The 26,865-nt window shown below is 49.3% G+C and overlaps 1 protein-coding gene across 6 annotated transcripts in view; it reads right to left on the bottom strand.

Annotated features, from left to right (window-relative positions):
* HIPK2 (homeodomain interacting protein kinase 2) overlaps positions 1 to 26,865 on the bottom strand; it is a 142,677-nt gene that overhangs the window by 103,994 nt on the left and 11,818 nt on the right. Inside the window, exon 1 of one of the 6 annotated variants that reach the window (XM_069807493.1) lies at positions 22,255 to 22,300. The exons of 4 other annotated variants lie outside the window; for them this stretch is intronic. In XM_069807493.1, the coding sequence (XP_069663594.1) occupies positions 22,255 to 22,285 (31 nt within the window). In that variant the 5' untranslated portion in view covers positions 22,286 to 22,300. Of the gene's footprint in view, positions 1 to 18,965; positions 18,986 to 22,254; positions 22,301 to 26,865 lie in introns of those variants that run through there. One more of the 6 variants, XM_069807496.1, reaches the window with a different exon arrangement.

The raw sequence follows: 26,865 nt of genomic DNA, 5'->3' as shown, positions 1-26,865 counted from the left end.
ACACGCCCGGGTTAAGAAGGCAATGAAAAGGGGATCTGCCAGGTATGGCTAATGTATTGCACCTTCAAAATAGCCGTGTCTCAAGCACAGCACTCTTCTTCACAGTGGCCTCTGTGTGGCCCCTTTTGAGGCACTGTCCCCAGTACCACCGCGCTTTTGGAACCTCCTTAAAATTTATGTCCCTGGAGGCTACACAAATTCCTTCCCTTGTGCTACTGAATGTTTGGAGACAACCTCAAAGTGGAGTTCAGACCTCAGCAGCCTCAGCTCCTTCCTGTTCCTGGCGAGCAGAAGATGTCAAGGGAGCCTTCATTCCAGGTGAAAATCTCCCTGCCTTCCTGCTCTGCTTTTCCTGTCCTGCTAGTAAAACTGTCTTGTCCTAATTAGTAGTTTCCTAAATGCTTACGTAGCATGCAGCAGTTCTTAAAGATGTGACAGAGCCTGTCCCCTGCAGTGCTCCAGACCTGGCTTCACATGGCTCCGAGCTGCCACATTTGATCCACGTCCCCCGGCCAGACGAAAAAGCAAGATTTTCCAATGCGCAGAGTAGCCATAAACAAAACCAACCAAGCAAAGCCAAGCATCCTTCTACCCCCCCGACACACAAGAAGTGTATCTCCGGCTGCAGTGTGATGGCCAGGGAGCTCTGATCACAATCACCTTCATACCCTGTATTGCCTCCCACCCCAGCTGCCTTCTACACATCCCCCTCCTGCATTATAGCATCAGCAACGCGACCCTGCTTACTATTTCATACTCCACACCGTGACTTGACTTTACAGATAGGATAAAAGTTAGCAACCGGGAGCTCAGTACTCCTGGGCATGGGGAGATGTAGGCAGCTGTTCCCTATCATGCCCTGAGCAAGTTATTTTGGCATGTGGCTCAGGATACTGCTGTCTCTGCCCCCAAACCATCTTTATTCCCTTCATCACTCTCCCTTTTAACTCCTTAAATCCAGAGCAACTTGCCCGCTGGGTACTGAAAGCCTTCTCAACTGACCAGGAAGAAGAGGACACAGACAGGAAAATATTGGGGAGACCTTCCTCTGAGCCAGCCTAGCCTGTCCTGTCTCCTTTCCCGAGCCTCCAGCTCCACCGCACCTGCCCGCAGGCACAGGAGCTGCTGGGAGAAGTGGTAAGGGCTGGCCGGGGCTGCTAGCCAGCACGGCCTGGGGAGCAGGGCAGTCGGCAAGCCCGGGCTCAGTGCCTACGTACCGATGCCGGCTGAAGGCGGGTGAGATGGCACATACCCCCTTTCCCCTCCAGGACATCTCCGGTGTTGGGGGTGGTGGGAGATGGGTGCTCTCTGGTGCACAGTCCCTGCAGGGGCAGCATCTCTTTTCCCAGGGCTATGCATGGAGACTGTGAGATGGGCAGAGCTATCCATCACCCCATCTCACCCCAGCTGAGAGCTGTCATGAGTAGCTCGGTGGGAAATGGGCTACCCAGAGCCCTGGCATGTCCCGCACAGGCCAAGCGAGGCAGCACCGCCCGAGGCCAGACCCTGCACCAGAGCCTGGAAACATCTAGGCTGCTCCAGCCCCATCTGCCCACGCTCATCACATCTGGCGGTTCACTAGACAATGTCATGTGAGCTGGATTTGGAGAGTGGGCAACCACTTAAAAAAGCATGCTATACATCTGAAACACCAAACTCTTAGGAATTACTGAATACAAGGCATCACCAGCCACAGATCTCCCTTTGAACCATCTGTGCTGTCTTTTATTTTACATTGTCTCTACAGACAAAGGAGTCAAGTCCCTGCAATACCAAGCCCTTCCTTCAGTGCTCAGTGACCACAATTTCACATCTCACCACTACAAAACTCCACTCTTCCATATTCACTACAAGCCACAAAGCCCTACTATTAGATATCTTCTGTAATCTAGAAACATCGCAATTCTTATTCATCCTTTTGATGTGGGTTCAGGTGCCCACAAGCTGAGTAACAAGCTGTGGGCTCCTCTGACATACTCCTGGTTTTAGGCACATGAAGTAAAATCTCAGGGACACTTGGATTTAAATCCTTGATTACACCTCAGTGAAGGATTCTGTCAGGGTCACCTCCATCTCCCACTTTAATGAACTGTAGTAATGACAAGAGATACTACAGATTTCCTCAGTAAATCATGTGACTAGTTTATGTTTCACATTATAGTTAATTAACGATGCAACACCTGAGAACACAGGTTAAAATACACCTCACCAGAGGCTGCCTCATTACTTCCTTGCAGATGCTGCAGCCACTGGACCTGACACCAATTTCTAGATCTTGGTGTGAGAAGGTCCAGCAGTCCAGTCCGTGCTCCCCTGAACTGGAAGCTGTCCCCTAGATATCTTCCCAGGGGAAAACCCAGCACAGTTGGAATAATGCAAAACTTTTCTCCAGGACATCTCAACGTCACTGAGTGGAACGCAAATGAAGGCAGCAAGCAAATACATTTGATAGGCTACAGCCTTGACAAAACAGAGGCATTAAGTAAACCCCCTTCAGCATACCTGTCAAAGCTGACAGGAAGACTGTCACCTCTATGGAAATCATGAAATGATGCTGCAAACGCTCTACCAAGACGTCAAAGCGCTCTTGAGGCATAATGTAAGAAACCTGGGAGTCCGCTGTGCCGCTGGCATGTCTCCACGGCTTGAGAAGGCAGATGGATAGCCCTTCCGGACATACCTCACTGAGCAACAGTCCTCCCAAGCCAGGGAGCGAAGCCATCAGCTCCTGTGACGATTTCGGGAGTCCCGAGAGCAAAATGAAGAGACGAACGATGAAGACAGAGGCAGCAGCAGCACCTGAAAGCCCTCAAAGTCTGCATGAGAGTGCGAAAGAACTTACGTGCAATCTCAGTGAAAAGACATTTTAGGAAAGTGGGTGTCAATGAAGTCAGGAACAAGTTTTACAACCAAACACTCAGTACTCCCAAGGGCCTCAGAGGAGAAGAAAGTCTGCTCTGGAGTCAGAGATGGGATGAGAAAGACAGAACAAGATGAAGTCAGACAGGGAGGATTGACAGAAGCCCTGCTTTGAAGCTTTATCTGTGGAGGACACTGAAGGATGTCTAGCAAAATGCTTTGCCGAAGAAATCCCTCTTCCAGTTTTCTTGGAGAGAGGCCCAGCAGAGCTGAGGCACGTGCAGGGTGCCCAGCTGGGGCTGTGCTGCAGGCTGCTGGGGGACCCACGAGCAGCACCACATCTGCTTAAAGAGCAGGAGACCGCGGTAACACCTGCAGCACCACTCAGAATGAGGCATGACACACTGAGGCTCGTATAACGCCATGCCTGAATGAGCTCCCGAAGTGCTGGGAACGGCCAGAGGAGATGGGGAAAGCAAGCTACCAAGGAATGTTTTGTGGCTTCCCCATCCTGAAGCCAAAATGGAGCTAGATGAGCCTAAAAGCAGTTACTCAGATCAATGTGCCAGGTAGGACTGTTTGGCAACAGCATATGTGTTCTGGCTACCTTCCTCCCTCCTACCACACGTCCTCCACGGTGGCAAAGTGGAACGAACAGTAACCATGGCATTCCTACAGCACCCAAAGTTCCCTTTGGAGAGCTAAAGAAGATAGTCTCAGCAGTAAATATGAAACTGGCCACAGTTTGCCCTGTAGTCCAGTTTAGTGGGCGTGTGGGTCCATACATTTAACCTCCAAACAGATCTGCAATGCAAGAGTCTCTAGGTTCCCACAAGCTCCACCTCTGATTGATTGCTACTTTCTGATGAGAGCTGCATCCTGAAAGCAGAACTGAAAAAAAGAAGGATCTCGGCATGGCTCTGCTTTCCAGGCAGCGTGGGTCAAGTCATTCAGTCGGGTCACTTCAGTTTCCATCTTCCAAACAGGGGTTGACAACAGTATCCCCACCTTACGAGGGCAACCAGAGGACTTCCTCAATTCCGGACCCCAGGTCCTACAGCCTTCACTGGCCACCCTGCCAGGCCCTCTGTCATCTTAGTTCCCAAGAAAGGGTGCCAGGGCCTCTAGAAAACAGACCAAAATGAACCAGTGTTTCCTTCTGCTGCCCTGGCTGTGCCCCCCTCACCCACGCAGCACTGGCACACTTGTGGCTTCCCACAATTGCCTAGTGGAAAGGATATTTTGGCTTTTTCCACCACAGCTGCCTCCATACCTGGATGACTTCCCACCTGTAAATATTAGCTTTGTAATGTCAATGACTCCAACTAGCCCGCAAGTGTGGTGAAACCACAGGGAATGGCTGGCACCTTGCATACCTCACTCGTTAGAAGCAACCCTACTTGTGAAGGCCGGACATGGGCAAGGCTCGCTGGAGTCTCAGGCCGAGCCTCTCACTCCCACAGGATTTTTTCCTGAGTGTTTCATTTGCGACGAGGCCATTGCATGACATTCAGCCCTTGCTTTGTTTACGAAATCTGAAACTCAGATCAAGCACTAGCTGGGCTGAAAAGGTCAGTTTGCCTGTTTGCAAAGTCCCTCCCTTCTTTTCATTTCCATCAGGATACAGACCTGTTGCAAAGAAACAAGCTTCTGATGAGGTCTGAATGAAATAAATACACAGGATTTGGGCCGCAAAGGAAGACGAAGCTGCGAGGAGAAAGGTGGGGAAGCTGGGCATGGGCCTATGCCAAAGCACAAAATCGAGATACTCTGATTTGATGACCTCCCAACTATCCCAAAGCCAGGATTAACTATATCTCCTCCCTTCTGTAGCTACAAGTCTCTTTCAAATAAGAATGAAATCCAAAGACGGGATTTACAGGACCCTCATACATCAAGGGCTATGGTGTGTTTTAGGAAACCAAGAGAACGGATGGTGCAGGTTAATCACCTGACCTGCACTTCAAGTAGTTAAAACAATTTTGTAAATAACCTGTCCTCACACAAGCACACAAACACACTCACATAAGGAAAAGCCCATCAGTTCCTCAAGGAAACACATGTCTTGAGCATGCATTTTTCACCCTGTCCTCATCACTCAGGGCCAAGAAAACATCTCCAAAGTGATGGCCAAACAGTCAGAAACCTTTTTTGCTGTCACCCATGGGATATGATTTGCATTCCAAAGTAAGACTATAAAACCACAAATGACATGAAACGGGCCAGGGCCACGAGCACAGCTCAGGACCAAAACGGGCATAGCAGGACTGAGCCATCCAGCCCAAACCAAAGACTGCCAAGGAGACACAGGGCCGAGGGTTCGGACGTAGACTCATTCCTCCTCAAAAATCCCCATTCAGTCATCTCTTTCATTTATAGGCTGTACCCAAGAAGAGTAACCCTGTAGAAAAGTGCCACTTAACTGTCTCTCTTCCACCTCTTCTCCTTCAAGACTGTCGAGTAGCTCATCAGAGACCACAGTGAGAGGGAGCTGCAGCAGTCTCCACAAGAACATGGAATGTTGACAGGCACACCCTTGGGAACCCTGGCCACTGGGTTCCGATGGCTCGGAACTTCCAACAATTTGGTTTGCTGTATTTGAGGTTGTACTGAACTCTGTCACACGAAACACACGGTCACGCTCAGGCACACATAGACATGTAAGCACTTGCACAGCCAGAGGATAACCCGTGAAGGCAACAAATCTCTTCTCCAAAAGAAATGAGTGATGTTGCCCCAAGTGACCCCACAGAAGTCCCTCTGGACACCTCCCTGACCCACTGCTGGTTTGCTGCTCCGGTTGGCAGTACATGCCTGATCTCCCACTGTCTTCACAGCAACTTTCTTTTTAAGTAAGGTCTAATAGGACAGTGGCCAGTTCTGTGTGCAGAGAAGCAGCCTGTTTGGCCAAGGAAGGATAGCCAAGGTGATGCAGGAAGCTCTTGCTAACACAGAAAGAAAACCTGATTTAGGCATGGGGATAAACTACATGAAGGATTTCAGAGCCTTGAAGAGTAAACAGCCAGGAGCTCAGGAAAGGATATCTACTTGAGGAGGAAGGATATAAGGCCCTTGTGTGTGATGAAGCAGCTCAGGGACACCAGCAACTGCCTGCTCCCCCTCAAAGCTCTAAAAGAAAAGAAATCAGAGCAAGGGAAGTTATTAAGAGAAAGAAAATAATAAAAACCTCCACCTGTATCAGCACAACTCCCTGGCTACCATCACTCTCTCCCCTAGGTTTCTCTTTTGTGCAGGATATGATTATTTATTGACATATTTATTTACTCAGCTCTACAGTGCTTAATGCCATGGCTGCTGGGCTTCTTGCACTGGCAAAACTAGAGCGTGACAGAAGAGGAGCGAGGCTGAACCTGGAGATCCAGTACGATACATGCCAAATACCCTCTGCAGTGCAGCCTTGAGGCGTGCTGCCACTGTGATGGGCCAGAAAGGGGGACCGAGCTTCAAAAGCAGGCTCTAGGTCCAGAGAGCCCCACAGCCAGACCGGGCATACACGCTCCTCTTCAACCAAGAAAGAACAAGCAGGGGATAGGTTTGGTGGGGTGTACAGTGAAAGACAATCCTTGGTGTAACTTTGTTCCAGATTGCTCAGTGCTTTGGAGACCCTGAGCAGCACCCTGTGGAGACACGGGCACCAGAGCACCCCTCACGCCCTGTATGGCTGCGCTCACTCGTTGCTACCAGTAACTGCTGTGCGGCACTCGCAGGTACAGCACAACTGCTGAAAGCAAACCTACAGAATGAAAAATCCACCTTAGAAGGGATAGGTGGCTACAGACGACAGACTAGCTAAAGGGGCTGTCAGGCCTCCTTCTCAAGCATGATCCTATGTTTGTGAATGGACACGCTGCTATGCATTTCCAGCGGCATGCAGCCACTTACACCATCTCTTCCATAAGCATCTTTCTGGCACTATTACAGCTGTTTTGCAGCCATGTCCTTTCAACCCAGAACACTCGACTCTTTCCTTTTCCTACAGCAATGAAATTAGACGATTCAGCCTAGATGCAGTGGGACAATGAGTTCAGAATCATTAACGTGCCGGTGATATCGCAGCCAAGCTGTGCGCAGTCACACCTATGAGTTTTGACTAATGACGAAAAGGAAGTCTGGCCAAACTGAGTCATGGGGAAAGAAGAGTTTCTGGGAAAATAAGCTCTGTATGATTTTCTCACAAGGAGCAAATACACTGCTGTTTCCAGAGGATCCAGAAAAAACGAATTAGTAACAACTTGTGGTCAAATCACAAGAGCTTTCAATAGGTCTAGGAGAACATCAGGCATCTTAGCTTTGTCTAACATAAGAATGACTAGGGAGAAAAATGGCCTGGGGTGGGCCTATGGTTGTTAGAATGACTGTGAGAATCCCAGTAATGATGAGAGGGGGGAACTGCCAAAAAACCAAAACCAACCCCAGCTAGGGGAATTTAGTACCAAAAGTCCTGTGAACTTTTATCAGACTTTATGCACTCAAAACTCAGAGAGAGCTTTCCGACATCCGTGTGGATGAAGAGTAAGAAGAGACTGGAAACTAGATTCAGCAGAAGTACAGTAACTGGGGAAAGAATTTCAGTGGGAAGGGGCAAGTTTACATCCTGTATAAATACCCAATTAATTTGATGTTTGCAGTACTCCTTTGTGGACACACTCCTTGGGTTTGGTCATTTTTCATATCTGAAAATAGCCATGCTTCCCTCTTCAGTCCTTTCTGGGCTCATGGGAAACTGAAATGAGTCACCGGAGGACCAGCTGAGTCATCCAGCCAAAGCTTGCAAAGTGATGCAAAATTGATCATCGCATCCACGACTAAAACGAGGATGACGGCAGCCCTCCTAGCAACCAACCATGCATTAGGCAGAAAGGGTTGGAGACCACTGCCACTACGAGCCATTATTTTAAGCCAGACAGAAGGCGGCGTTAAATGAAACTAGTACAATGCAAAACAAGTGCTGACTGCTGGTTCTGCACCTGACACAAAGCCCTTCTCCATTCAGTTTCCCCATCCCAGACAGATTAAGAAAAAGGGAGTTCCTTATCTCAGAAATGGCCATCTCCATCTTTGAGATCGCGCGCTATTTCTAGCCAATTTTCCAACTTCCGCGAACCAAAGTCCCAATTAAGTCCATTTCTTTATAGTATCTTCAAATCTTAACAAAATCTGTTTCAATATGCAATCTCCCTCAGGACCAAATAAGTACGACCTTTTAAGAACATAGGTCCATATTTCATTTTTATGTCTATTATCTTCAGAACAAAAGGAAATGGGGCAATTGCTTTCAGGCACAGAAAATGTATTTACCTAACAGGTTTTTTATGGTGATTACAAAAGTTTAGCAAGTGAATTCATGACAGTGGGGGACTGCTAGACCTGTCCTGAGGAGTTGGGCACAGTGGGAGCAGATGCAGTGCAAGCTCCCTTGCTCCACACAGCACTTGGACAGCACACCACAACCTTGCATTTGGGCACTGAACAAATGATGCTCATCCTGACCAGCTGCCCAGCCCTCCCAAACCTGCTGTCGATCAGCACACACCACCAGGCATGTCGCTGACACACCTGAATGGGCTAAAAGTGCCAAGCGGGACCTCAGTCCTACAAACATTCGTCACAGGCATGAAAACAGATGTATTTATACCAGCACCTACAAAATCAGTGTCCCGCAACACAGAGCTCGCCTTGATCTCTGTCCCCCTTTACGGAAATCTGGCAAAAACAGAAAACAAGATGTAGCTGAGTGATAAAACCACTGAGGGCCACAGAAAGCCCTAATATTAACTGTTATGGAAGTATTCACAAAGGAGACAATGTAGCTCTACAGCAAAATGAACAGTGGGTAGATCTCTAGGGCAAACGCCTGTTCTCCCTGTGCTGTCATGGAAGAGCAACACTGACTTGCAAGGGCTGGGTCGCATTGCACAGCTGCTCAGGGAAACCCATCTCTGCACAGCTCACCGTCGCCCTTGGAATCTCATGCCACAAGCTACCATCGAGCCAAGCGTGGAGGACTCCAAAGCAGCGGGCGGTTATGGGCACGGCACGCGTGGCAGGTCAACAGTGCAGGTCCCTCTGCGGCTCTGCCAGAAAACCTGCCGGCTTGAGGCTCCCAACCACACTCCTCTCAGCTGCCCCAAGCAGCACAGAATGGCACGGAGGGACTGCACGCAAGATGGCACCAAACAGGTTTTCAGGAAACTGCTCTAAATTTCCCAGCTAATGACGTCATTCCTGTTTTGTCTTGGTCCTTCCCTCCAGCTCATCCCTGGGTTTCAGCAAGACCATGATGCATCCACCTTGTTGTGCCTCCACTCCCAGCCCTCTGCACCTTCTCTCCTTTTTCCTTTGCCAAAAAAACAATTAACAAGAAAAAAAAAAAAAGAGCTGAGAGGTTCAGATGGGCATCAGTGAATGAAGAACCCAACAAGCCAGAGTAACATTCAAGCCTTAGGGAAGACAGATGTCAAATAGAAGCAGGTGTAAGCGGACATCTAGTCTTTTAAAGGGTTGGTGGTAGAGACTCCAAGCTGTTCAAATGAAATGATAACTTACTCCACGCTCTGCGGAGGCAGAAAATAAATACGAAACTGGATCTTGGCAGCACCAATAGATCCCAAAATTGACCCTCCTGCTTTCTGCTCTGCCTGCTCCAAGGAACATGCTATTCCTGGAGGATTTTTTAAAAAATAAAGCCCATGAAAGAGTTCTCATGTTCTGTCCACTTCCCAAAGCAACACAAGCAGCTTGCTTGAGTGACCCTCCCACGCATGGCACCCTCTGGGTCCTGGCACTTGCCAACAACCCAGCACCGGCACCACGGGCTGCCCTGGTACTAACCACAAGCAGTACAGCAACCGCAGTGTGCAGCTCAGCACACGCAAGCTACAATAAACTTGTCAGACTGTGCAAGACATGAATCATATGGATTGCCACAACAGTAACACAGCATGTACAGCCCTGCTAAAAAACCAACCAATCAAACAAACAAACAAACAAAAAATCCTAAGACATCCCAAAACACAGATGTAGGTAAATGGCCACTCTCCTGAGGCTGCCAGTACAGTTATGCTACAGGGTTTGCCTGAAAAATATATGCCCTCCTGACTTGTGAGACTTCAGAAATGCTTCAGCATGGCTGTAGCGGGGAGCCAGGGCAAAGCAAAAGTAACATTCAGCCTCTTCTCACTGGGAACCTGGACCCTGACCAAGCAGATGCCTGGGTTGCCCGTGATGCTGGAAGTGCGAGAAAACACTTGTAGCAAAGGCTGCTTATCGGTCACCGAGGGATGTAGCTGCAGAAGTTGCTCAGGGTCTTTTGGAAAACACACCTCCCGACTGCACTTAGCCAGCTGGAGCTGCTGCTCCTCTCACACCGTCAGGGAAGTTATGTTGGAGAAACAGCAACGCTTTTCCTGCTTAAGGTCCTCTTGGAGTCCTTGGCGCAGCCATGAGACTGAAGCATCAAGACCTAATGCTAAAAGTGCATCTGAGGGGTTTCCATGTTGCCTTTACCCTTTGAGGCAGCCTTCAGAGTGGACGAGATAACTATTCTGTCCATGCTTATGGGACACCGGGACATACCGTTTCAACAATGAACTGTCACTAATAACTAGACTTTGGATGTAAATATATTTTTCACTTGTATCACTGCGATACGGTCAATGGGGACACTGACCGTTTTACCACTCTGTTCCCCACCCTGTTCTTTAATGATATCACTGTGTCACCTCTTAAGCCACCGTCCTTCAAACACTCGCAGACATGCCTCACCTTCTAACCCGTGACTGCAAGCCTGTGACCCGAGAGATGAATCAGGCAGACAAAAGCAAAGGGGAAAGGCGTAAGGCCAGTTTGTTTGCTTTTCCTGGAGGATTCAGGCCACAGACTTCAGCTTGTCCAGGTCAACAGTGTCTGCATTAGAAAATATTTTATAAATTCTTTATTTAACTGTTCCCCTAGGGCAGCCGGCTAGACCCTCACGCTACAGGCATGTGGGCCTGTGTCTGAGTTTAAGCACATGAATTGTCTTAACTGACTTCAGTAGGACAACTCACACATCGAAAGCTAACCACATGTGTAAGCATTAGTAGGATCAGGGCAGTAGTCATCTGCCCTTGTTTTCTGCAAGGGGGTTTGTGTAGAAAAAAAGCACAAAAAAGCCCCACAAAACTTGTGGATACAGTTCAGGTATCCGAGTCATATTTGAATCTAAATTAAACACCTCTCTCCCACTCTCCTTTTTTTAAAAGTAAGTAATTTTCTACTGGTTAAGTATTTGGTCTGCTGTTAATTGATTTCAAAAGAAATCCTGAAGAAGGTAGAGTCTCCAGCACCCATGCCCATCCCAGAAGCTGCACACTCTCATAAGACCTACACAGGCATTCTGTGCGTTTTCTTCTCCTGGATTTTCTTGGGGATTTTTTCTTCCCTTTTTTCTTCATGACTACTAATATGCAGACTCAAACACAGTCTGCTTTCGGCAGAGTTTGTCTGCTGCTGCTGCACATTCTCCACCTGGAGTGAAAATTCCTCTTTGTGACACCATGTTGTCACTGCAGCCAACGGTGATGTCACAGACCGAGTATTGTGACTTCAGCTGGAAAAGAAGCAGTGGGAGCAGATGAACTCTGAAAACAAAGATATTGTTTTGGTGTAAACAGCCTTCACAGAAAACAGGGAAAAAATTTTAAAAAGAAGTATATATAAATACATGATAAATAGAGTTTTCTCTAGGCAGATCTCTCAAAGTCCCAACTAGGTGCTGAAAGGTTTGTCATTTTGTTTCTGTTCTGTTAAGAAACAGGGCCTTTATTAGCTTTTGAAATAAACATTTTCTATACTTTTTTTAATTTTGTTTTTAATACCTTCATGTCTCATCATTGTCCCAGAATAAGCAAACACCATCGCTGCATAAAGAAACAGGTCTCAGGAAATAATGTACGGTGTGTTTCCAAATGCTTCATAAATCCACAGGCAGTTTGCAAATACTGCCTGCATTCCTGTGTGAGGGTGGTTGTTTTTCATATAAGTCACGTATTAATGCAATTTGAAAAAAAAAACCTTAACCCCATTCAATCACATTCCCTTCCACCTTTACACTGAAACCCAGAGGTTATAATTACACCCAGGAGCAGGAATAAATTAAAACAAGCACTGGTGCTGCCTTGTACTCTTTTTTGGAAAGAAAAGTGATCCCATCTACGCGGCCTTATGTGCTCTGTCTAACTCAGAACCGGGCTGGCTGGCAGGCAAAGGGGCAAAGAGTAGGTTTCATGAGGTCAGAAATGAAAATGAGGTCATTTTCAGAGGTCAGAAAGAGAGTAACACATCCCATGTCCTAACACATACCAGATCTTCAGAGGGGGACGTTACCTCCACCGCCTCCCCTTCTGCTGCCCAGGACACCTTCAAGCTGCGGCCCCCCCAGGAGCTCTGCGGAGGGGAGCGGGAGGGAGGACGCAGGCACTTTGTGGGTCAGACACTTTCCACCCCTTGGTGAGCGTTATTTAAAAAGTAGCACACCGCGACAAAGCCAGCGCCCAGCAGTTTGGGTGTGAAACACCGGAGGTCGGGGCAACAGACCAGGTCTGAGCCCCTCGCTTGCGTGGCTCGACATCGTCTTTCAGAGGAGACGAGCCCCTCCCATGGTAACGGCCCCCTTCCTCCAAAATCCCTGCTCCAGAGCAACTCTGTGTTTCCCTCACCAGCGTTATGGGAGATGGGACGCTGTTGGGGATCCACACTAAGCGTAGGTACAACCTGGAGGTGACCAAAGACGCCCGCACCAGTGGTTGCCCCCGTGTGCAGGCACACAGGGCATGAAGCAAGACCAAGGGGCTGCAGTCCCCTCTTTCCTCCCTCGCAGGGCCCTTGGCTGAAGCGGTACCACCTTCTCCACCCCAGCTGCTTCTCCAGGGTTTCAACAGGGCTGAGAGACCTCAGCTCAGAGTTACACACTGAAAGCTGCCAGTTAAAAGGCATGCCTCCTTTTGGAGGAGTCAACAGCAGGGAATGTGAAAGGCATTTGCTATTAAAAGAAACAAAAAAGACAAAGAAAGAGAAAGAGAAACTGTCACTGCTTGCTAAAACACAATTGCCGAATGCTTGAACAACTGTAACAACCAGCCAGTGCTGGCAGACCGACGTCTGCCTCGACAAACCTTTCTGCAAATTCACATGCAGAAGAAGGGGAAATATTGGTAGGACTTCAGTTATCAGCTTCTCCGGGGACACCACAAATAATAAGCAGTTCCCTCCCCAAAGTATCCTAATGGCATCCTAGCTTTACAAAAAATGACGCCCGAGTATTTTTTCTGAAATACAAACTTGCCATGCACAGTCAAAATTAAAAAGAAATATAGGGCATTTTTAAGAGAAACTCCGTGGGGAAAAGCAACTGTGAAATAGCCAAACATCAATTATGAAAACCACATCAAGAAGAGGCTCTTGTGCACGGGCTTTAGGGTTTAGGGATTTGAAGAAAATGTGCATCCTGGTTTGACTCATAATGTAGGCAGAGAATGAGCCAGTCTCCTCAAGTTGTACAGCTCAGTGAGTATGTTCCCCTGCTGAACTGTAACCCTTTAACGTCAGTGTATCTATACAACTTTCTTGCATCTCATAGCTCCTGGCTCATGGCAATCTTTGCTCTCCACTCCCACCCCCTCTGCAGCATCGCAGTGACTGACTGACTTACTCCCATCCTAAACTAGTGCAGAAGAAACAGCCGATACTACTGTGACATGGGCAAACTTCTGCTGAAGTGTGTATCCCAGCCATCCAGTAGCTTGCTCATTGGCGGCATGATCACGATTTCTACTTCAAGACTTCAACCAGAGCCTCCTCCTCCCCTGCTACTGCCCACATACAACTCTGAACTAGTAACGGGCTGCGGGCAGCGCTACTTCCTTCTACCTGGGGAAACACATATGAATAGAAAAGCAAAATATAAGAAAGTGAACAAAAGCAGAGGGATTTGGGGGTGATTCTGCCTGTGAGTCAGGGCTGGATCATGTTCCCAAGCTTAAAGATGACAGTCTCGTGCGTGTACCACTTAGGATTTCCACAGGGCAGGAGCTGGGAGAGGGAGCAAGCAGGTGAGCACCCAGGGTAAAACCAGGAAACGCCTTCCCACAAGACCCACAGCAAAAAGCAATGGGATGATCCTGTCCTTTAAAATAACTTGCAAGTCTGTTGGTTTGTGGCATCGCTGTTTAATGGTATGCAGCATTATTACAGAAAAACAGCATAAACCAAACAGTTGTCATAAGGGAAAAAAAGACATCTCGGTTTGTCTGCTTTTTTCCTCCGTCCCTGACTTCTCTCTATCTCAAGGGTCACACATGCTCCTATGTGCAATGTCTGGATGCAAGGCTTCACCAGGAATTTTCCTCTCTGATGACCGATGGCACCAGGCGTTTCCCTGTCTCTTCTTCCAGGAGCAACATCTGTTAATTATTCCTCATGCCCACTCCGCACGATAGACAACTACGCAGAAAACGGAAAAAGGTGAAAGCAAGACTATTTAAAGCTGCAAATCAAGAATGTAAGGCTTAGGAAACCTCAGCTTTACGGTGGCCTGTGCAACCTTCCTTCAGCCCCCTTTCTTGCCTGTGTACTGTGGCAGAGCTGTTAATCACATAATCACAGGCTATTTTTCTATGGGACCTTGGCCTCACCCAGTACAGCAGGATACTCGGTGCTCACCTAGCCAGCAACCACTCACTATTTCATCTTCTCCGCACTGTTCGAGGTGTGGCTCCAAGCCTTGTTTACTACGTACCTGCCACACTCTGCTCTGCAGACAGAATTAGTAATTTACTTGTGGGCTTTCCTACAGGACGAATCATTAGAGTAACTGAATGTTTCACAAACATAAAGGAATGTATTTTCACAATGCTCTCATAAAGTAAGACACTGTATTATCCATATGTCATGGGCAGGGAGCTGAGACACAGAGAGATTAACAAGAAAAGCTTCCACTAATTTTAAATGGCTAATTGAAACTCTTAGGTCCAAATCCTTCAGAGATTTGTTTTGTCTGCTGAGGATGGGTGACAACTGTTTCTTTTAAGGCTTAAAACTTGGCCAAGTTTGGGCTGATGTTCTTGAAGACAGCAGAAGTGGTGCCTCTGACATATATACCATGAAAATTTTATTGGGTTGGTAAGGTGGGGGCTTGCTTTCTCATTTCTTTGTACATTCGTTATATTTAACATTCATCAAACAATTCAATAGAGGTATAAAAGAGCTGTTTTCTAAATATACATTCTGAGGCAGGTAGTAGGATAGAAATTTTTGCCCAGAGAGCTTAAGTTCAGTAAAGTTGTGAACAACCAAAAAAAGGGTCTTAAAATGAGGAAGCCTTTGGATGTCCTCAACAGCAGGTCGTTGCCATGACATACACTTTTCTTTCTCTTGGATGGCATTATCCAGTTGTTGAAGAGGCCACACAGGCCAGATGTTAACACTAACAGAATCAAGTCAAACTTAAATGCAAACTGTAACTAAAGCTTTACTTCATATCCTGGTTCTGTTCAGATAAACGAGATTAATTTATTTTTAATGTTAATGCACAACAAAGTCTTGTTACTCAATTCCGAATACCAACTTTTGCTTAGAGCATAAGCCTGACCATTCCTCCTGTTTTCTTGAAAAGAGAAAGCAAGTTAAGTGTCAGGCACTGTAGGCAGCACTGGTCATAAGCTGGATATAGGACAGGCAGATGGACAGTACTCAGAGGTAGTGAATTTTACATTGGTATAAACTGATCCTTCCTCTAATTATTTACAGGGAGATTCACAAAATCCTGAAAAAAGGCCCATCTCAAAATTTCAGGCAGTGATTTATCTGTGTTAAAACCAGGAAAGACAGACAGACAAAAAGATGGGGGGGGGGGGGGGGGGATCAACTAATTGCTGGTGCCAGCTTTCTCCAGAGCAATAAAGCATTTTTAGAGACACTTTTGTAGAAGCTTAAAATCCAACCTCGCAACTGTCCACCAAGCACATGCAGGACTCGGAGGGGAAACAGAGTGAGACAGTGTGGGAGCTGGCGGGAGAATTCGTTCCTCCATCACCTTGTGAACATGTAAGGACAACCCTGGGATAATTCCTGATGATTCCTCTTTGCCACCCAAGTTGTATTTCTGGCAAATGATGTTATAAACTATCCCTCCCCTAGACACGTACCACACTCACAGAGAGATGGACACAGACCCAGTTTCTCTGTCCTGCACTGAAAACTCTCACCGTATATCCCTGCTTTTCAGCTAGTAATGTCTCCTGACTGCACTAACATTGACTAATTTAGTATTTTTAATTACAGAGGGATTTACAGCACTGCACTACTGTGCTCTCTTTTATTATACCCACTGTTTCTACTGGATCTGGGTACACTCTACATACAAAGTTGCACATTAGACAAATTACACTGCACATTAAGTAAATCTCTCTCTAGAAACAGGATTAGATGAAGAGGCAAATCTTCCTAATTCCTAGTGTATAAATTAATATCTCCAAAATCAATATGAAGTAAGAGCTCCACATCAATTTATGAGAAAACAAAAAAATAGTTTAAACATTCTCCACAATGAATCAAATTTATGTAGGAGATGCATTCTGTTTCTCCTATTTTGCTTAATAAATAAAACAGCTGGTCTGAGGAATCAGGTCAATCAGTGTCTGGAAAAAGCCCCATTAAAGCTGCTATATAACCTAGTTTCTCAAGCTGCATAAGGCATCCTAATATTGGAAAGGCAGAAGTCCATACAGAGACAGCCGGGATGGCTCAGCTTCTGGCCCTTTAGGGTTACAGGGATATTTATCCCAAAAGATAGCAGTAAGTGAGGTATCTTGCAAATATCTAAGGAGCTAGGCTCTGAAGGAGCACAACAAAGACAACATGATGCATCTAGACCTATACATTAAATATGGCTGGTGATCTTGGGCATCTAAGTTGAGGTCATGCAACAGGAGGAGATGGTCAAGGACCAGATTTTCACACACGCTCAGATCCCCTCAAAGCTAGCCTAGCCCTGCAGCCACGGTGGGTGACAGCACCTCTTCTCACGGCACGCCACGGCTGCGTGGTCCCATCCCTCCCACACCACGTGGGAGGGTGAATCCAGCAGTGCCCAAAGCCGTGGGCATGCTGCGTGGGCGCAGAGTCTATTCCAGTGCAGGCAGAAACCCCTCAGCATCAGCTTTCCTCCTCCTGCACTGCACACGGCTGTTGTTGCGATGCCTGGGCCCTGGTCACCTTGGAAAATGTAGCCTTTCCTTTCTTCTACAGGTTTGAAAATGCTTTGCCAAGAGTATAACAATCCACATCCTACAGGGACAAAGACGGAGCCAGAAGAAAGTAAAGGGACTTGCTCAAGCTTAAAGAGCAAGGCAGCAGCAGAACTGGGAAATGAAACTTCCTTACCCACAACCCTAGGTTTTAGCTTCTTAAATAAGGATTCTCTTTCCTCATTAACAACCTAAAAATGGGAAGTGGGGGAGGAATATTCTGTAGACACAATGAACTTGGCCCTCAGAGGGCTAATGACCTGATATACTTTTTTTTTCCTTCTCACCTCCATTTCCCCTGATAAAGTTACTGAAACTTCAAGGACTATCCTTCTTTACTGGTCTACTTTAACCTAGTGTGTCGGCTCAACATCCTTTTCCCAACCACCTGAAGCCAGAGACCGTCCTTCCCAGAGAGGAGATTACTTTCTCGCTTTCAGTCTCTCTGGATGTCCTCACAACGCCCTGGACCGAGACCACTCCGCTTTCTGGATTGTGCCGAGGGACACCAAAGTCCTATCTGCTGGTCTCAGCCTGCAGTAGTGGCAGCCTGAAAGGGTACCCTGGAGGTAAAACCTGGTTGTTCTCTATTAATTTTTCATTTCAAGAATGGCTCCAGGGAAAGGAGGGAGATATAGGTCAGAGACTTTGGGGGCTGATTAGTAACTCCATACATCTTCCTTTCTTTTTTTTTTTTCCCCCTCTTTTTTTTCCCCTTCCAAATTCAGAAACAGAGGGTTTTCCCTCTATTTCTCATTTACTCCTTGAACATCATCGGCATTAGTCAGCAAACTCCTGCTATTTCCTCGACGAGCCCCTGACACTTGCAGAGTGACTAATCCTTCTCTCCACACACCTTGGCTCCGACGGTTGTATCTGCTTTTTTTTCCCCAAGAAAAACGGGTCTCCGCGTTGCACACATGCAGTACTCCCCCGTGGGCACTGCCCCATACGCTCCTGCTGCCGTGCGGCTGCAAACACCGCAATTTTTTACGCGCAGAGCCGACGAGCCAGGAGGGGATGGCAGGGCCTGCACTCAGGTCACTTCTTAACTCACCACCGCAGCAGCAGCATCCCTCAAACTGGGAAGCGGTTAGCTACTGCCCCAGCACGGGCACGTGGAGAACACAACGGAGGAAGCCTGAAGCAACCCGGCTTCTCTTCGTGGCCCTGCCAGTAACCCGCTCTGTCGGGTCACGTTCCCTCCAGGTGCCTGTTTCGGCCTTTCCCTCCCGGGACCGAGGGTCTCTGCCCTCGTCGAGGCGGCCGGTGCCCGACCCGGCGTGCAGAAGGTCTCAGCTGGGCTTCCGAGGCACGAACGCAGGGCGAGTAAAACGACAGCTCCTCGTGACTCGAGGCCGCCTCGTCAGAGCACGACAGAAGGCTCCTCCTGGCCAGGTGGGCTCGCACAAGACGTCCACCCACGGCCGCGCTCGCAGGGCACCTCGCGCGTAACTCACGCTCACGTAGGCATTACCCGCAGACCTGCCCACACTCCGCTCTCGGCGCCGAGCTCCAGCAGACAGCGAGTTCGGCGCCTTCGCCTTTCGCGCAGACCGCTCTCCCCTGCGTCCAGCACGCGAGGAGGACGCCGTGCTCCCAGGGCAAGGCCGCGGCCCGGGGCCGTGGCAGGCGCTACCTCCCGCCGCCCTCAACGGGAACGACCCGCATCCAGAGCGGAGCACGCCGCTGAGGATCGCTGGGAAGGCAGGCTTGCCAACTTGGTGCCGGAGCAGTCCGTTCCCCAGTTTAACCTTGCCACCCCCACCCCGGCACCGACCCCGCTCCCCCCGCCGTTACCTCCGTCCCCATTGCAGGAGAGCCTTCTGCATCGCTGTGTAGGGAGGCATGAAAATAAACCACCGGCTCCGGTGCCACACTCCCTCCTGGCAGATCTGTTTCTCTCTTCTTAACTGTTTCCAAGTGCCTGGCTGTTTTATAATCCCCACTGAGCATTCCCTTAACTCCTTCCTCACTGAGCCCTTCCACCCTCCCTCGCCCGCTCTCTCTTAAAAGGCGGAAAAAGCCAAGGCGAGGTAGGGGGTACAGAAAGCGAAGGAGGGAGCCTGAATCAAAGACGGAACAACTGAATCAAATTGCACATATAACAGAACCAGCAAATTAGTCATTTCCCTAGCCTTCTCTTACGCAGACAAACTGACTCTTCTAATACAGTATTTCTTTTTTTTTCCCTGTGGACATTTGTGTACCTTACAAGCTTACTTCTTTCCTAATCTCCTCCTGCTTTTTCATACCATGAGGCCATATGCTTCTGCTGGTAGCACAATTTTAAATCACAGCTTGCCCTTTGAGGTCTGAACCGAAAGCACTTTCTTGGATCACAAGTAAATGTGAGTCGATGCCTTCATGCCCAGTGTCACCATCCCCCCATTTCGGCATATTGCAAAATCTGAGAACCGAGCGCAGGTATCACTTCCCAGTGGAAAGGACCTTGGCGATCACCGCCAGGGCTGTGTGGAGGAGCTTGGGCAGAGGGACACGGCCTCCCCGTTTCCGAGACGTGGGACACTGCAATTGCCCTGAAGTGAACTGGCGAGAGCCGCACACGCTATTGGTGCTGAAGGCTGTGCATCGCACGTGTGTGTGCGCGCAGGGAGTAACCTGGCCTGAGACATTTTAGGAGACCCACAGGTCGAGGCTACACCGGGATAACCACGACGTACCGCGGGGGTCACTGCGTGCCGAGGTATGCCGGACAAGTACAGCAACCCAGCACCTTTGGATTTCGTAACCGTGATTACGTGCAAAGCAACGTCACACAACACTCTGGTGTGTGCGTTGCTCCTGTGAGAGGATGAATAAAGAAAACAGGGGGGAAAAAGCAACGGCTTTCATGCGTCCCCTCTCAGGTGGGAACACAACACCTGCAGCTGGCTCCTGCGCTGTCCTCAAAGCCCACGGCTGCTTCTTGCAGCGTCTTGAGGTTACCCAGACAGCTTACGCTCCAAAGTTTGCCAAGGTATCTTTTTCCCTGACAAAATGAGCTGTTCTGTCACACAAGGCTGGGCCGCAGGGCTTTTAAAAACGGTTCTGCTGATGTTCAAAGGGAGCAGCTTGCTGTGCAGAGGAGTGGTAGAGTTAATAGTAGTAGGATCAGCACAAGCTCCTACCCTGCCATCTGCCTTCAGCTCAGCCAGGCCTTCTGCCGAACAGCCAACGCGGGCTGGGGCCACTGGAGTGAGCAGCAACTAAATGACATGAAAGACTGCCTGGGTTAGTTGATTAAGAATAAGATTAAGAGCGCAGGAATCCTGTATAGCACTGGTACTGACTCAGTCTGGGGATTTCATGGGGATATTCAAGCCCGGTTTTCCAAAGAATTCTTTTATTTTGCACAGGTGGGTGTTTGTGTGCCAGCTTAAACTGGCCCGATGAACTGAGGATTCCAGAAACAGGGGTCATCTCTGAACCTGCTACGCTTTCTTCTTTGGTCACCTCCCGGAGAAAGCAAGGATAAATAATGCTTAACTACCTCACTCCCCTGTAACATTTAACTCCTTTACATTTATAAAGCTACACAGGAAACATAGGAAAGCCCACTGGAGTGGACCGGGATGCCCCTCACAACCACGGGTCGCAGATCCCTCTTGTTTGCCCTGTGGACTTCTTTTTAAGCGCTGGCCACTGCTGGCAGACCCTGGCAGAGGCTGCTCGGCTCTGCTCCTGCACATCCAGATTGACAGCTGCTTCAAGAACTTTCCCTCTTTTTTTTTTTTTTTTTTAAATAATAGAAGAGTCACTTAAGGCTTGCGGATGACCTCGAAGTACCAAACTGCTGACCCGCCACTGAACTCTGAGCCTGCCAGTGCAACCACGAAGAGCAGGGCTTGGTCCCCTTGAGGGATGGTGAAGGCAAAACAGCTTTGCGGACCCGAAACAAAATGCTGAGGTCCCCTCTGACGTCGTATCATTCTGTGGTGATATCGTACAGAAATTTAAAGGATTGCTGTGGCTGATCTCCAAAGCCAGGAGGAGACAGGTGGAGGGAGCAGTGGAAGGGTGCTGGTCTGGAAGGGGGACAGGGGAGCTGGGATGAGTGAGGGCACAACGTGCCTGCTCCGAAAGCGAAAGGAACGGAGAGGCCCCTCCTTCCACAAACAAAGGGAAAAAGACAGAGGAGCAAAAAGCCTGGACTTAATCATGAAAAACAATAGCTCATCATTTATTTTCATATCCCCTCGCTAATGCTGGAATAATGCTAACAGTGGAATTCTTATGGCATGCATGTCATGCCTGCAAATACCAAGTGAATTACTTCTCAGCTAGGCTATGGGCTGTGGCACTGAGCAGCACATTCGTTACAAGCGGTTGGATGATGAACAACAGTTCCCAAATTCCTCCTTCACAATGCTACTTGCATTAGTTGTAATTTAATGAGTGAGAGAGAGAGAGAGAGAGGGAGAGAGTAAGTTTTGGCTCAAACCACTGAAATAATACTGCCTGCCGCTGCTTCCCACTGGGTCTTGTATTAACTCACACCACCACCACCACCTCCTCCTCCTCCTCCTCCTCCTCCTCCTCCCTTTTCGCACCTATCCTCAGGTGCTAAAAGTGGTGTCATGAAACCCATCAGCATGGCAAGAGAGCGTGGCAGGAAGCCCCCAAGCACACGCATTCCTTCTGGCTGAGAGGCAGGAGAGGACACAAACCTCTCCCTCTCCTCTGCCGACAGTAACAGGAGGGCTTGGGGGGGTTCCTCCAGCAGCCAGTCTCTGTGTGGACGAGCCTCCAACTCTTCTTTGGTTTCTTCCTCCTGCAGAGCCGGTGCAGGTAACAGACACTGAATTGGCAGCTCTGGAAACAGCACCAAGCACACCCAGCATGATCCATGTCGGTGCAGAGCTCCCACCAAGCACCCTTGCCAGCACGGTCCTCCAGCCTCCCGGAGGGAGCCACAGCGGGGTAAGCCCAGCCTCGTCCCTGCCTCGCAGGCTGTCTTAGCTGGTTTGTCGCTCTTTGGAACGATTTTGAGACTTGGCAAGCAGCCAGCGCACGTGAACAAAACCCTTGCTACGGGTAAGGCCTTCAGCGGCATTAAATGTGCCATCGCTGCTGACCGCCAGCAAACCTGGGAATCGCTGCCACGGCTGCCTCCTCATGAGCTCTCGGGTAGGTCCGTACCTCCCAGGTCTTCAGACCAGAAAACAAGTCCCTCTTCTTTGCTCCAAAGACCCTGCCGCAAAAGGGACAGCCTCTTCAGAGAGGCAGGGGCATCTTGCAGGTTTCTGCCGTGGAAGGAGCCTCACTGGCCAGCATCACCTCCCACCCCTGCGGCAACCTTCCCACAGAGCCCGTCCCCCTTCACACGACGGGACATTTATCCACCAGATGACCCTACACCCAAGGTTCACGCCTGAAACATGACCCAGTGTGTGGGGTCTCATATGTTGGGCCAGAAGAAAGCTGAGATGTCTGATCTGAGCAGCAGACCTACAAGTAAGAGGCTGCAAATATCATTACTGCTCTCCTGGTGTATCCAGTCTCTTCAGTGTTCCCCACTGACAGCGCGTAAATGACAAACATCCACGGATTCCTACCCCGTGGAGCATCCAGAATCCTCCTTATCTCCTCTGTGCCAAATGTAATTTAAAAGCACCCCCCCATCCCAGCCACATTTTGTGGTATTTTTAAAAAAAATGAATCCAAACTAAATTTACATGTTTCTGAAATGAAGGTATAGGCAGGGGAAGGCAAAATGCCCTTAGGATTGGAACCAAACGTATCTGTGCAAATGAGACCTAGGATTTAGTTACCTTCCAGCCTCCAGCATGTGCTACAATCTTAGCTTTGGCTTAAAAACCATCTGTTTTCTTGTAAAGGTTGACAAACACCAGTGATCCTTTCTCCGGTGTACTGGCCAAAGTCCCACGGACCTGACTGGGGGAGGAAGGTGGGCAGGATGCCACAGGATGCTCCCAGGGACATCCGCAGACACGGGTCTCTATGGGCACATAGTTGCACATGTGCTTCCCAGCAATACAGCAGGCATGATGCTGGGGGCCGCCTTCAGAAGCAGATCTCCCCCTCGCCAAAATCCCCCTCCTGAGCCCGGGTGCAGCATCGCGCGCTCTGTGGCTTTCCTAAAACTACAGCTGTGTTTTAAGCAGTAATGGGGCTCTGAAATGAATGAAAGCATCCAATGCTGAACTTCCCCTAAGTGACAAATAAATAAACAAGGATCGCAGTCGCAAAGAAAAAAGGAAGAAATGGTGAGCCTCAGCCTGCTGTGACTACCTGTGTGCTGGGCAGCTTACCCACTCCAGCATGTCGCGGAGCCCGGCATCCCCCCAAGATGAAAAGGGTCCCTGTGCAGAGAGCAAGCGTGGGGAGGAGGGGACGCAGGCGTGAGAGGGAAGCGGGGGGCTCCCCTGACAGAGGCCCACCACAGTGGCTACGTGGCCTTTAGGAGCCTGCCACAGGGGTGGTGTTATCTGCCACCAGCCGCAAGCTGAGCCTGCTGCCTGCGAAGGGAAGCAGCGACCAGGCTGGGGAGACGGAGAGCGGTTATCACGGGCAGAACTATAGGGATGAACATATGTAACCAGACGTATGGAGACCAGCTGGGCTGCAGGCAGAACGGGCCCATTACGGCAACAACTTCTTTGGGCATCCAGTGAAAACCACAGAGGTCAGAACCGCCAGCCACAATTAATCACATTTACAGTTTAAAACCTGACCAGATCCAACGCTTCTGTTGGGACCCAGAAGTTCAGCCGGAGGTTCCCGGCCCTGCTGGGAAGGCAGAGGCTGTCCTGCCCCTCGGTTCCCCTCCTGGCAGGCTATCACAGCTCAGGAAGGCTGAAGCTCAGCCGCGGCACTCGGTGAAGCCACACTTCAGCTCCCTTTAAGCCTTCAAATTAGGGCTTACACGGGGCTTAAGCGCAGCCCGTCCCAACACAGGGTTGGATTTCACAGCTCTCGTGTGCTGCTGGGTTGCTACCTCCAACCGAAAAGGGGATGAGCTCCCCGCAGGCTGACTGGCAGGCAGCCCACCCGCCCGGACACCCCGAGCAGGGGATGGGGAGCGCCTGCCCCCCGCAGCCCTCCCCACGTCCCCGGTAAGCAAGGCAGGAGGGCCAAGACCACCAGGAGAGGCTCCCACTTCCCTTGCCTCGGTTAGCCAAGTAACTCCCAATATTTGCCTTTGCAGCGAGCATTTCACGGTAACCACAGAGCGTTTTACCTATTCGCCCGTGCCTGCGCTCTTCCTCCCCCCCCACCAGCCCCCCAAGGCTCACCCCGAGCCCCAGGGTGACCGCAGAGCCCCCTGCGCTCACCGGCCCACGGGTCGGGACATCTGACACGCAGCATTCAGCTCCCATGGGAAGTCAGCACGTTCTCCATACGTGGGGCGCTACGTCCTCATCCACGAACACCTCAGGTGGGCTGGTCATCTTCAAGCATGACCGAACGTGACAGGGTTGTGCTGGGGAGGGGGTGGCAGAGGGGAAGAGGCTGCTGGGGACAGGAGAGAGGACACAAAATACACGAGGAGAGTAAAAGCCCCATCCCCTTCACAAGACCTGCAACAACAAGAGGGCGAGACCGACAGGAACACCAACCGCAATGAAACCCAAACGAAAAACTATGCCCTGCAACTTGCTCCAGTGATGCCAAGTGACATAAGCACGTTTCCTAGCTCACCCCCAGTGCTGCCACGAGCATCTGTTTTATTGCGCCCGGTATTAAAAGCATCAGGCATCCCCACCTGAAATCCTGCCCTACCCTGCCATTCACTCACATCCTATCTTCTTCTTCCCTCGCACATTATTTTCTACAGGCAGCAGCTTTTTGGCAGGAGACTCGGTGTCTGTTTGTGACAGGGCATGGCAAGGGAAAGCAGACGTCTCCTTGTAAAGCATCCTCTTCCTGAAACCCCTTCAACCCTTCCTGGCTGAGAGGAAATGCAGGGATTGATAATGACTCAAGTGCTCCTCTGGGAAACAGCAATGATTTTGGAGGAACACGAAATAACTTTTCAGCCAAGCCCAGTCCTAAAGAGGGGAACTCCACAGTCTGTAGCTCGAGTTCGCAGCTGAGCAAGAACAAAACCAAGGCTCAGGTGCCTACCCGCAGGAATGCTGAAAAAGATACAGCTACTTTACTGAGGTGGCCTCACCTACATTAAGTATGTTGTGAGTGATATGGTAAACACATCTAAATGGATACAGATTCCCCAGGGGATATTGCATTTGCATACAGATATCAGCTACATCACAGGACCAGATTAAGACTGAAATAACTGAGGATACAGGAGGACAGACCTGAGACACATCAGCAGAGCTGCAGAGATACCCAAGAACAGGTCCAGTAGGGCCACCAAAACCTGGCACTGGGAGAGACGTGTAAAAGACACCAGCCATGCAGCTGTCTCGGTCAGGATGGAGATGAGCTGGTGGATGTGGACTGGAGATTACTCCCAGTCAAAATGTCTTGGATGGTATTTTTCTCAAGCCTAGATTTCTAGTAACCCTTTTGTTCAGCCTGAAAAGTCACATTGCTTCAAAAAATCTCTCCCTGCCTTTTACAGGCAGAGTGGCAGTGTCCCCTCCTGAACACATTGTGATTTACAGCCTTTCACACTCACACCGGCAACACAACCCCTTACGCAGAGACTGCAGACAGCACTCCTGCCAACACATACGCTGTCACAGCATCGCTCCACATAAACACCCTGCATTCACCTTGTTTATATTTCCTCCTCTACAAGCTGCGACAGCTCACAAACACACAGAAAGCCTAATTTATATTTATAATAAATCTCCCTTCTTCATTCCCTGCAGTGGAAAAGAGCCCTGGTACAAATGCAATTTGCTGAGAGAACGGCGTAATAGCTCTAAGGAGAATCAGGCCCACGTTGCCTTCTGTAGACAAAGGGGATGAAGCCACACGGAAACACACGTGCGCGCTCCTACACATGCCTGCAAACATGGAAAGTCCCACATATACATACATACACACATATCCTCTTCCACCTGTATTCTCACACACAGCTCGGTAACAGCATCTACTGTGCCTTCCGACTCGCATGTGCTTTCAGGCAGCGCAGGCATTTAGTAGGTGCGCTTTTCATTATCCAGGTGCTCACAGCCTCAGATAAGCGATGAGAAAATGACACTGCAAGAGAAGTATTGTCACCATCAATGGGCTATGCTCGTGTCTGGGTTTCACGTGTCCTTGTCAGGTGGTGCAGCTATTTTAAAATGGGGTTTGCAATGTGTTTCTTATCCCCACTTGCTAAATACATACACATTCTGATGTTGAGAGAATGCAGAGGGAGAGTTTGGTGGGAAGGCAGGTTTCTGGTGGTGCCAGTGATAGCGCTAGAAGAGATGAAGGAATTTATAATTGTACTCATGACTAAACGTGATCCCCACTTGCTTTGTAGGCACATGCCCCGAAGCAGTTATGAGGTCTCGGGTTTCTCCATGGTGTCCACAAACTGGCTGTAGCCAAGAGTTGTCCTTTTGTTTTAATTTGCCTTCAGAGAAAAGGCTGTAATCTCTCTTCCCTCTGCAAAGGACTTCGTTCCACCTTCCCCTGACCCCATCACCCCAAGGCCTGACTGCAGAAGCGCGTTCCCCGCAGGACAACGCCGTCAGCCTGCTCAGAAACTGGGGCTAGCGTGCCGTGCTGGTGCTGTGCAGGGGAAGCGCACCCAACCGGTCCTCTGTGGTCT

Source organism: Haliaeetus albicilla, chromosome 19 (genome assembly GCF_947461875.1).
Source record: "Haliaeetus albicilla chromosome 19, bHalAlb1.1, whole genome shotgun sequence".
NCBI lineage: Eukaryota > Metazoa > Chordata > Aves > Accipitriformes > Accipitridae > Haliaeetus > Haliaeetus albicilla.
This window is presented reverse-complemented; position numbering and strand designations above follow the sequence as displayed.